Here is a 12469-nt window from a genome sequence, read left to right as displayed (position 1 = left end):
CTAGAAAGCAGGAGATTTGTGAGTTCAAGACCTGCCTTAGCCATGAAAAGCCGGTCTTTCAATCCTCACAGGGTTATTGTTGTTGTGAGGAAAAATTGGAGGAGGAAAATGTGTTGGATAGGTTCGTAGCCTTGAGTTATTTATAAAAATTAATTAAAGGAGGATACAAATACATATTTGGGGAAACTCCAGGAGACAATGAAAGCCAGGGTAGCTTGGTGTGCTGTGGACCATGAGACTGCAGGGAGCTGGGTACAACTTAGCAAATGAAAAACAATAACAAATAATAAATAAATAGACTTCTCTTAGCTTATTCTGTGTTTTTTAAAAAGCAGATGATAGGGACAGTGCATAAAAATTGTTGATAATTATTTAAATTTTCTCTTCCAGTGACTCCTTTGATCTCGGCACTGCGGTCTGCCTGCTTCGGATGAAGGATGGTCTGGACATGTCCCGGATAATCAAGGCCCAAGGTGAGTGAATTCCAAAAACTGTGTTTGGAACAGGGGTGGGATTAAATTTTTTTTTACTACCAGTTCTGTGGGCATGGCTTGGTGGGTGTGGCTTGGTGGCCATGGCAGGGGAAGGATACTGCAAAATCTCCATTCCCTCCCCACCCCACTAACCTGCTTTCCAGCTCTGTTCTCCTGTGCAGGGCAACCAAAAAAGACCCTGCCAATCAGCTGCGACCCGGGAGGCAGCGAATAGATGGGGACAGGGCCAATCAGAGGTGGTATTTGCCGGTTCTCCAAACTACTCAAAATTTTCGCTACTGGTTCCCCAGAACTGGTCAAAACCTGCTGAATACCACTTCTGGTTTGGAAGCAACAATCTCTTGCTTTCATTCTGGAAAAGATAACAGGTTTCAGTGAAGCTTTCCTTAAAAAAATCAAAAAGAGCTATAGGTAGTCCTTGAATTATGACCACAACTGAGCCCAACGTTTATGTAGCTAAGCCAGACATTTGTTAAATGAGCTTTGTCTCATTTTATGACCTTTCTTGCCGTAGAACTTAAGGGAATCACTGCAGTTAAGTTAGTTAACCCAGTTGTTAAGTGAATCTGGTTTCCCCATTGACTTTGCTTGTCAGAAGGTCGCAAAAGGGGATCAATGCATAACTGTCACAAATATGTCCCAATGCATGACTGGGACACTGCAACTGTCATAAATATGAGTCAGTTGCTGAACATTTTATTTTTGGTCACGTGATCCTGTTACAATGTTTGTAAGTGTGAAAAATGGTCATAAGTCACTTGTTTCAGTACCATTGTGACTTTGAATGGTTACTAATTGAACTGTTGTAAGTTGAGGACTGGCTGTACATATTTTGGAACAGCCTTTAATGTTGCTCTTTGTATTTTAATTTCTCTTTGCTACCTGTATTACTGAATTAGTTAGAAGGCAAGATATACATAGTTTATTGGTTGATTTATTTCTAAACAAAACCAACAATAGGAGAAGGAAGGAGGATTATAAAGTAATAAAGGCAGTTTAAAAATCTAATAAATAAATAAATGCAGATTTGATAATTGGGCTTTTCCTCTTTTTTCTGGGACAGTGAACCTCGGTTTTGAAGACACAGAAGCCGCCTTGGGGAAGGAAAAACAGAAACGTAAGTTTGGTCTCAAATAAGAAATGTGTCCTGTTCGGATTTGTCTCTTTTCAGACCATTCCAAATTAACATCAAAAGAACTTCAAAAAATGAGGACTGGAAGCTTGAACGTGCTGTGGGAATTTTTTTATCTTCCTAATGTTTTCCCAGAAGTGCTTTTTTTCAGATCAACCAAGTGTTGATCCTTTGGTTTCAACAAGAATTAACTTAACCGACTTATTGTTTGTATTGTGAGCTAAATGTGACTTGCCTGAAATCACCCAGATGTCCTTCATGCCCAAGACAGGACTAGCACTCACTGTCTTCTGGTTTCGAGACTGGTGCTTTAATGCTAAGCCCCAATATCACTTAATGCTGGGAAAACTTTGGAATTTGGAGAGAATTGGATGAAGGATATTCCATAGCCATTCATAAAGCTAGTCTGGTGAAGTGGTTCATGCACCTAGCTAGAAAGTGGGAGCTATGTGGAACATCTCTTTATGTTTATGTTTCAGGTGGCGTGTTTAAAGTTGGTGCCGATGCCAACCTGGAGACCGTGTTCCAGAGCAAACAGAAGAAGAAAAATATCGATATCTATTGGTTGTTTGATGATGGTGGTACGTGAATTTCCCTGGAAATAATAATTCTTGTTTTTGTTGCTATTTTTTATGGCCAAAAAAACGTCTAATAGCCTGGAAATATAATCGATACCATGATACTCTGATAAAATTGCGACCTTTTTTTCCTTGCAAAACATTTATAAGAAGTGTGCATATCTACAAATAGGGCAAAGTTTAGATACAGATGGGAAAGCCATAAAGAGAAGTTTTTTTCATGGTTCTTTATGGCTCATTCATTGTCCTTTTATTACATAAATTATTAACAGCGATAGATGTATAACATATGCAATATTCAACTATATATAATTTCATAAATGATAGATATCATGCCATCAAGTTGGTGTTAGCTCAACTATCTCAGATAGATCTTCTCCAGATGAATGAATGAATACAGGTAATCCTTGACTTATGACCACAATTGAGCCCAAAATTTATGTTACTAAGCGAGACATTTGTTAAGTGAATTTTGCCCTGTTTTATGACCTACCTTGCCACAGTTGTTAAGTGAATCACTGCAGTTATTAAGTGGCTTTCCCATGGACTTTATTTGTCAGAAGGTCACAAAAGCTGATCACATGATCCTGGGATACTGCAATCGTTATACATATGAACCAGTTATGATGCATCAAAATTTTGATCACATGACCATAGGCATGTTGCAGTGGTCATAAATGTGAAGAATGGTCATGTCACTTTTTTCAGTGTCATCATATGAACACTAAATGAATTGTTGTAAGTCAAGAACTACCTATATACAGATATGTGTGTCTTCATCTATATTTCTGTGTATATAGCCTTGGACATATACAGATATTTTGTAATTAGATATAAATGTGTTGTAGATAGATAGATAGATAGATAGATAGATAGATAGATAGATATACATATAGATATAAATACTTAATCATTGTACATAATATGTTTATCATGTATACAGATATATATCATGAATTATATGTAGGATTTACAGGCTTTATCTGTTTCTTAGCAATTGGGAAGAAGCACACTTGGAAAATAATATTTTCATTCCATCTTGTCATTGGTTCTCATGGGCAAACCCTCCATCTATATGAAAAGGTTATTTCCAGATGTAATGGAATGTGTGAACAGCCTTGGAGGATGAGGGAAAGCAGGAAACAAAAATTAGACAACAGATTCAGGTGTCCCCCAAGGGATTAATGGTCAGAGGAAAGAAACTTAGAAGCACCCCTTCCTAATTAACCAGACGGTTAAAGCGATGGTAGGAAATATGTATCTTAAGACTTGTAAGAGTCCTATCAGCATAGCCTTATTATTAAGTGGAATTAACTCATCTAATCATATTTCATATCTGGTTTACCCATGAAAGCTGGTGTTAGATGACAATGGGGCCTGTTCGCCCTATTGAACTGGGATTTCAACTGGTTGGGGAAACCATTTGGAGATGCCTTTCCAGCAGATCTTGGGCTCTGCTTGCAAAACAGGATGTGTTCTTTCTGGCAGTATGGTTGTGCCACCATGTTGTGCAGCTGGTCTCTGGACTTTTTTTTTCTTCTTTTTCCCCTCCTTGCTCCGCAGGGCTGACCCTCCTCATCCCCTATCTTCTGACTCGCCGGAAACGCTGGAGCCAGTGCAAAGTCCGAGTCTTCATCAGTGGGCAAATCTCTAACGCCGAGGAACATAGAGAAGAGTAAGGGAGAAAGGGCAGGGATGATGGGGAGATTAAAATCCAAAGCTAAGCAGTTCCAGGAAGGGGCTGGCGATGTTTCCTTGGCAGCTAACCAGAGTTTGCTCAGGGAGATCATAAATGCGAGAGACACGCTGTCCTGAAAGATAGCGCTCACACTTTGCCTTTAGATTGTCTCCAAACTCTGCGGTGAAGTGCTGACATGGCTTCAAAAGGCTTGTCCTATGCTCTTGGTTTATGGCCTCTTCAGTCATGGGTGTGCCAAGAGGAGCCTGTATTTTATTGATCAATCAATTTGATTTGATTTCTACAGCTGCCTGCTATTGGGCAGCTCACCATTCAAAAACATATATTATAATTAAAACATTAAAGCCACTTAAGCCATGGTGGTGTAGTATTAGAATGCAATACTGCAGGCTAATTCTGCTGACTGCTAGCAGTTCAGCTGTTCAATTCTGTCTGGCTCAATGTAGACTCAGCCTTCCATCCTTCTGAGGTCAGTAAAATGAGGGCCCAGATTGTTGGGGGTGATATGCTGACTCTGTAAACAGCTTACAGAGGGCTGTGAAGCACAGTGAAGCGGTATGTAAGTTTAAGTACTATTGCTATATGTTATAAAATGTTGTGACTCTAGAAAGAGTGCAGAGAAGAGCAGCAAATATGATTAAGGGACTGGAGGCTAAAACATATAAAGAGTGGTTGCTGGAATTGGTACATCTAGTTTAATGAAAAGAAGGACTAAGGGCTGACATGATAGCAGTGTTCCAGTATCTCAGGGGTTGCCACAAAGAAGAGGAAGTCAAACTCTTCTCCAAAGCACCTGAGGGCAGGACCAGAAGCAACCTAGAACTAAGGAGAAATTTCCTGAGAGTTAGAACAATTAATCAGTGGAAGAACTTGCCTCCAGAAGTAGTTAATGCTACAAAACTGGAAGTTTTAAAGAAGAAATTGGATAACCACTTGTCTGAAGTGATGTAGTGTTTCCTGCCTAGATAGAGGTTTGGACTAGAAGACCTCCAAGGTCCCTTCCAACTCAGTTATTCTCCTCTCTTCTCCTCTCTTCTCTTCTCCTCCATTCCACTCCACTTCACTCCACTTTAAAATAATAAAAACCATTAAAACACTATGGAACATTAAAATATCTAATTTGAGTAGACATACAAAGCAAAGCATCTGGCCTGTCAACAATATAACCAGGAGATTATAAGATTTATCTTGTCTAATTCTTTCTGTTTAACAGGATCCGGTTTCTGTTGGACAAATTCCGCTTGGGCTTCAGCGAGGTTGTGGTGCTGCCCGAAATAATGTGGAAACCTGAGGAAACCAGGTAAATATCTTGCAATTTGTCCTCAATTATTGTTCCTGAGCCTTGGTTTCCTAATCCAACTTCCGAGTCTCAAATCAATACAGATAGTCTTCAACTTATGGCTACAGTTGAGTCTAAAATTTCTGTTGCTAAGCAAGACAAGTGCTTTGTTTGGTACTTGGTGAACAAGTTAAAACTTGTTGATGTCACTATCTTGTAACTCCCACCATCATTCCTTATGGGAAAAGATTGTTTGATACTCTTTTTTGGGGGGTTTGCATCGCACTTCTTGGAACCAATTAACAATGATTACCATGGAAAGTTTATCCCTAGAATGCTGGAAGTGTAAGGACTTATCAGGTATGTTCTACCACATATGGTGGACGTGTAAATTTGCAAAAAATACTGGAGATTGATACAGACTTGGATGGAACAAATAGTGGGAGAACATATTCTGTTTAAACCAGAATTATTTCTCTTGGGACTAATGATAGAAGGGTATAGGAAAGATGTAGCATATTTAATTATACATGTTTTGACAGTGGTGAGAATGAGATACGCGCAATATTGGAAAAATGAAACCATACCACCAGAAAGAGAAATAATAAAGAAAATAATGGCTTGTGCAGAATTGGATAGGTTAACCTTAGAATTGAAAAGTAAGGGGGATCAGCTTACTATGAAACATGGAATAAGTTTTATCAGTGGCTACAAAGAAGAAGGGAAGGTTGGGAAAAAAAATAGACAGAAGTAAAATACTCTACTCTAAAAGCAAATACTCTATCAATAATATGAAAGTTAATGGTTTAGCAATATCTTTATATGTATGGTATATGCAATGCCAAAGTGGCAGCACCGTTATATATTTATATACAATATTTGTATATAATATATATATACATATTTGTATATAATATATATATATATTTGAATATAATATATATATATATATATATATATATATATATATATATATATATATGAATATAATATATATATATATATATATATATATATATATATATATATATATATATATATATATATATATATATTAAAAAAAATCAATGATTACCACAGTACTAGTGTATCTGTAAAGATGTCACATAGGAGAAGTTTAAGACCTGTTGTTTGTCATTCTCCAGTGAAAGACACAGAATATAGGTAGTCCTTAACTTACAACAGCTCATTTAGTGACCGTTCAAAGTTACAACAGCACTGGAAAAAGTGATTTATGACTTTTTCACAGTTACAACCTTTTTAGCTTCCCCATGATCATGTGATCAAATTTCAGGTGCTTGGCAACTTGATTCACACTTATGGCCGTCACTGTGTCCCAGAGATCATGTGTTTCCCTTTTGCCATCTTCTGACAAGCAAAGTCAATGGGGAAGCCAGATTCACTTAAGAACGGTGTTACTAACCTAACACCTGCAGCGATTCACTAAACAACTGTGGCAAGGAAGGACATAAAGTGGGGCAAAACTCACTTAACCAACATCTCCCTTAACAATATAATTTTTGGGCTCAGTTGTCGTCATAAGTTGTGGATTCCCTATATTGGTCTCTAAGAGGATATTTGTAAAACAGGATTGAGCAGTGACAGCAATTTGATGGTAGAGGCAGTGACCCACAACACCGATGGGCATCACTTCTATTATGATGTCCAACAAGACTTTGGCCAGGAAATGGTTTTGAGCATCCTGCATTGACAGGAAGTTAAACTGATTCAAAACCCTGTGTACTTTGAGGGGACAGGTGTTTGAAGCCTACAATGGTGGCCTATTCTGCAATTTGGGGCTGAGACTTAAGCAGGAAAGGAGGGACTAGGCTAGAGAACAGGTTCATGATGTTTCATGAGAACCTAGCAAATGGTAATGAGGGAACAGTTGTTCTTTCTTTAAATTTAGCATGTCTTTTAAGATTTCTGAGCTAGATTATTTAAACGTCTCTTTCTTAGATGAACTGTCTAAAATCCATTCACAACCACCAAGCCCTTATTTCTTCCCATCCCGCATCTTTCAGAAGAGAGTTTTGGGTTTAATGAGTTTATAAGAAATTTGACAGAAACACTTGATTAAGGGCCTACAAAATATCCCAAAAGTGCTTTTTTTCAAGAGGCAACTGGACGTTCTGTTTTTTCTTTGAAGAAGTATCTTGTGATTGCTTTTCACTTACGACCATTGCCGCATCCTCAAGGTCACATGATCAAAATTTGGCTGCTTGGCAACTGGCATGCATTTATGACAGTTGCAGTGTCCTGGATCATATGATCATTTTTTGACAATCTTCTGACAAATGAAAGCAATGGGAAAGCCATATTCACTTCACAACCATGTAACTAGCAACTGCATGTTTCATTTAACAACTGTGGCAAGAGAAATCATAAAATGGGGCAAAGCCCGCTTAGCAACCGTCTTGTTTAGCAATGGAAAGTTTGGGCTGAATTGTGTCCATAAGCCAAATCTACCTGTATCAATTCTGGAGGGATGTGTGAGGATTGTCCTTTGCTGTCTGATACCCCTGTTCCAGGGATGGACTGCTGAGGGTTTGCAGGGGTTCGGAACAGCCCCTGGCTAAGATTCTGTGCAGTTCAGAAAACCCCCAAATCCCACTCCTGTCTGGCCCTGCCTACCCCTCCTCTTCCCCATGTGGGCCATTTTGGATGCAGGTAAGTGCCAAGGCCCTCAGGGAGTGGGAAAAACGGGCTTCCCAGAAGTTCGGGAAGGCTGTGAATGGGTCTGTTTCCAGCTTCCAGAGAGCCTCCGGAGCCTGGGGAGACCGTTTTCACCCTCCTGGAGGCTCCAGGAAGGCCTCCAGAGCCTGAGGGCAACCTGCCCCCTGCTGTGGTGCAGGAGTCTGACTAGGCCACACCCACCATAGCCACGTCCACCCAGCAACTGGGCAGAGAACCCTTTGCTAAAAATTTTCAAGCCCACCCCTGCCCTGTTCCCTAAACAGTGAGGCTCCCCTCCTTCAAACTTTCTGTTATTTCCCTTCCTCCCTTTTTATACAACTTTTCTTCTTTCCTTTTCCATGGCAGCTACAAAGAATTCGAGGACCTCATAGCTCCATATCGGCTGAATGAAGGACAAAAAGATACCGAAACCATAGAAGCAATGAAGAAGGAAATGCCATGGAAAATCACCGGCGAAGACCTAAGAATCTACAAGAAAAAGGTGAGAATGTTTGGGCCCGTCTTTCTTGATCTGTCCAATTCCGCCCCCCCACTCCATTCTGTCAGAACTAATCCTTCCATAGTCCCCACCATCCTGCCAGAATTGATGAGAAGCATTAACAAGTCTAGCAACAGAAGTAAAAGTTCTCTCAAATGAGCCTCAGCTCCTAGCGATTGCCTAGATGCTTTTTTTCCCCAGGATAGTTATTTCCTCTTCCCCTTTTAACCTCTGTCCCTTTGATCTCCTTGTGGCCTTCCTTCCACATATTAATAAATCCCCCGCCCAAGGTAAGCTTAACACTTCCACTTGAGCTGGGATTAGAGTGTTAAAGAGATAGGAAAGGGAAGAAAAAACAACAAAACCTCTAAAAACTAATTTTTTCCCCTCTCCTCCTCGTCTTTCTAGTCTGAACAGCACATGCGTCTTCACGAGGTACTGCAAGATCACTCCCGCAATGCAGCCCTCATCGTCATGTGAGTTGCGTCCTCTTTCTTAGAGTGGCCAGCATCCCTAATGGTTATAGTGTTCTTATCCGGGGCAACAATGTACCCCTTTCTTTGTGAATTAAGTTTATGGTGGTGGATGGCTCACAAAATTGCAGTTATGAAAACATTGCCTTGTTGATTCCTATTAATTTGACAAGTATGTATGAGGGAACATGTGTGATTTGAGTGCCAGCATGGTTTAATGTTAAGGTACTGGACGAGGAGCAAAGAGATTTATATTCTAATCTATTTTGCAGACCCAGAAGCATCCTGAGGGGCTTTGGGTCAGTTCCTAACTTTTGTCCTATCTTACAGGGTTGAGGTGGGAGAAAGGTTGAGGAACAAAAATACAAGTTACATTAGTGTAAGCTCCTGAGGAAAAGGCAGGAGATGCATATGTACGTTTGGCTACACCCCAGTTTTGCACACAAGAGTATTGGATGGAAAATTCAAGACTCAGAAAATGCAGCTTTTTCTTGGGAGCAGGAAATCTCCAGAGCTCAATATGTGTCATTAATAGTTCCAAAGTACAGGTGTTTCAGGTCTTAGTGTCCTATTCTTTTTTTGTTTTGCTAGACAATTAAAACTCTTTAGGCACAAAAAATAAATTACATACCCAGCTATGAAAACAGATCTGATTCACGTTTTTTTGGACATCAATTTTTATTTTTATCCCTTTATTATTTCTATAAATAATGGAAGGCAGCAAATATACACCTTCATTCTCTTATTTCCCCCACAACAACAACCCTGTGAGGTAGCTTGGGCTAAGAAATAAGCCAGCTTGGAAGGTTGCAAATGGTGATCAGATGACCCCGGGATGTTGCAACCATTGTAAATACACACTGGTTGCCAAGCGCTCAAATTTTGATCAAATAATCGTGGGGATGCTTTGATGCTGGTAGCCTGAGCACAGGGTTGGACTAGAAGACCTCCAAGGTCCCTTCCAAGTGTTATTCTTATGAAAATAGAGGTGGGGGGGGGAAGAGGGAGGGACTGGCTCAAGGTCAGCCAGCTGGCTTTTATGGCTAAGGTGAGAGTAGAACTCACTATCTCCTGGTTTCTAGCCTAATGCTTAACCACTAGACCAAATTCTTTTAAAATTTAAATTTAATTTAGAAAGTTGTACATTTTTTCCTGGACATATATTCTCACCTGCTAGAAAAATAAACAATCATCCCTCCCCCACCCCCCAAAAATTGACATCAGGTAATGGGGAAAATAAGCAAAATATTTTTATTTATTTACATCTCGCGTTTATTATTTCTACAAATAACTAAAAGTGTTGGATATATCAACCACATCTTCCTTCTCCTATTTTCCCCACAACAACAATCCTGTGAAGTAAGTTGGGCTGAGAGAGAGAGAGTGACTGGCCAAAGGTCACCCAGCCAACTTTCATGCCTCAGGAGGGATTAGAACTCATAGTCTCCAGCTTTTTAGTCTGATCCATTAATCATTAGACAAAACTCTTTTTTACTATAGAAAAACAAAAAAACCCTAAGCAAGCTAACTTTTTTAAAAAGATTGTACGAAACACCAGTGCTGATTTTATCGTTGGAAACATAGATTGTAAAACAGGTTGTTAAACAGTAAGCAGTCCAAAATGAAACTATAATTAATAACCAGCCAACTCAAAAGAGTTTATTTATTATTACTGGAGGCTAAGATGAGGCAATCAAATAATCACTTGACATTCAGTAGTTACAATGAAAATAGTCTAAAGGCCACCCCAAAAGTTCTCCTTGACTGGTTTCCCACCCAATGAAAAAGGCAATTGATTTAAAGATATTAATGATTCTCAGGTTAATAAATCTTTAGCAATTAATGGTCTGAATTAGTGGCTTTTCTTCTGAGTGGGAATAAAGTATTGCCACTTATTGTGTTGTTGTGCAAAGATCCAACGATGAGCCATGCAAATGAGGAAAGATGCTGTGTCTAACTTTACAACATGGAAGAGCTTTTCTTCTGCCCTTGCAAGTTATTGTTTTTGTTGTGAGATTGTTGCTTCCTTGCCAACAGCATTTGGCAAATGACCTTGTATCAGAGCTTGTTCAAACACGGATCTAATACAGGGGATCATAAAGGCAGGAATTGTCTGCTCTGTCTTCTTCAGGAAGGTCACTTCTATGGTGCACATTGCTATAGGGTACATACTCTTGACAAATGTATTTTTTCTTTTTTCTACACTTAGAGCATTTGCACCAAGAAAATTCCTTGTGTGTCCAATCACACTTGGCCAAAAAAGGATTCTATTCTATACTATACGGATTTTGTAATGTGGGGCCTCCCAGTTCCTGACAAGCAGATCCCTAACATCTTCTCTTCCTTTCCTTAATTCTCTAGAAGCCTTCCGGTGGTACGTAAAGGAGCCTGTCCCAGCTCCCTCTACATGGCCTGGCTTGAGACAGTCTCCAAGGACTTATATCCACCAATTGTCTTCATCCGGGGCAACCAAGAGGATGCACTCACCTTCTACTGCCAATAGGGGGCAGCAGGATCCAAAGGAAGCCTTGAGCAAACAGGCTATAAGGGGCTGCCTGTTATGCCAACTCAGTTACAAGGGGGGGAAGAAGTCTGAAAATCCTCCACATGGAAAGCAGACGGGCATTGCCGATGCGTGTGTCAGCATCACCAAGAGGCCAGGGCCATTCACGCACAACGAAGGAGTTTTGCTGAGTTTTAAAAAAAATCCCTGCTTGTTGTTGAGTTTCAACACAAAGGACCGATTCTGAATGTGTTGTGTCTCCATACTCTGTACATAGTTATACTTTTTTGAATATTGTTATTTAATAACCCTGGTGTGTCGTGTCCCCTACTTTGTTCTTCTTCGCGTTGTACTTCCTCCTCCACTTATGGGATTCCTTTTCCAGCAAAGCTCAACATGTTGCAAACCTTAGTGGGTGCGACTCTTGAGTGACAAATACACGAAAGCAGAGTTAAGCCTTTTAAGGCAGGGGTGGGCAATTACAGCTCCTTTATAACCTATGGACTTCAACTTCCAGCATTTCTAAGTCAGCCATATCCCCAAAGTGCTTTTTCAAGAGGCAAGTGGACTTTCTGGGGTTTTGTTTGAAGATGTTTTGCTTCTCATCCAAGAAGCTTCTTCAACTCTGACTGGATGGTGGGGAATGGAAGGATTTATGCAGACAGCTGGTCTTTTGTATTGCAAAGGAGTATAAATCCTTTCATTCCCAAGCCATCCAGTCAAAACGGAAGAAGCTTCTCGGATGGGAAGCGAAATGTCTTCAAAAGAAAAACCAGAAAGTTCAAATGTCTCTTGAAAAAGCTCCTTTTGGGACAACCATGACCTGAATGGCTGAGATCTCCACAGACATCAAGTCGGTCATGCTGGCTCAGGAATTCTGCGAGTTGAAGTCCACAGATCGCAAAGGGCCATAGTTACCCAATGCGTACTTTTAAGGGCAGCATTTAGCTCATTTGCAGATTCCCAAACAGGCTTGAGATTCAGATCATTTGGGAATCCATTCTGAGGGGCTTCGGAGACAGCTTTGCAGCTATTTTGGCATCAATTGCACCCCTTAAAAACAACTGAAATCTTGCTAAAAAGAGACACCCACTTTGTCTCTTTAACCATTTGCTCCCTGGTAAACTAAAAGAAAC

The 12469-nt window shown here is 40.0% G+C and overlaps 1 protein-coding gene across 1 annotated transcript in view; it reads left to right on the top strand.

The window, feature by feature from the left end:
- Window positions 1–11643, top strand: part of LOC113449561 (solute carrier family 12 member 3-like) — a 56877-nt gene extending 45234 nt beyond the window's left edge. Inside the window, exons 20-27 of the mRNA XM_087916383.1 lie at window positions 391–473; window positions 1558–1611; window positions 2106–2207; window positions 3768–3879; window positions 5117–5203; window positions 8225–8360; window positions 8766–8833; window positions 11192–11643. Of these exons, the coding sequence (XP_087772509.1) occupies window positions 391–473; window positions 1558–1611; window positions 2106–2207; window positions 3768–3879; window positions 5117–5203; window positions 8225–8360; window positions 8766–8833; window positions 11192–11333 (784 nt within the window). The 3' untranslated portion in view covers window positions 11334–11643. The remainder of the gene's footprint in view (window positions 1–390; window positions 474–1557; window positions 1612–2105; window positions 2208–3767; window positions 3880–5116; window positions 5204–8224; window positions 8361–8765; window positions 8834–11191) is intronic.
- Window positions 11644–12469: the final 826 nt, after the last annotated feature.

Source organism: Pseudonaja textilis, chromosome Z (assembly GCF_049901715.1).
Source record: "Pseudonaja textilis isolate UNSWEBS1 chromosome Z, rPseTex1.2, whole genome shotgun sequence".
In the NCBI taxonomy this organism is placed as follows: domain Eukaryota; kingdom Metazoa; phylum Chordata; class Lepidosauria; order Squamata; family Elapidae; genus Pseudonaja; species Pseudonaja textilis.
The sequence above is the reverse complement of the archived record's forward strand: the minus strand, read 5'-3'. Positions and strand labels throughout refer to the sequence as shown.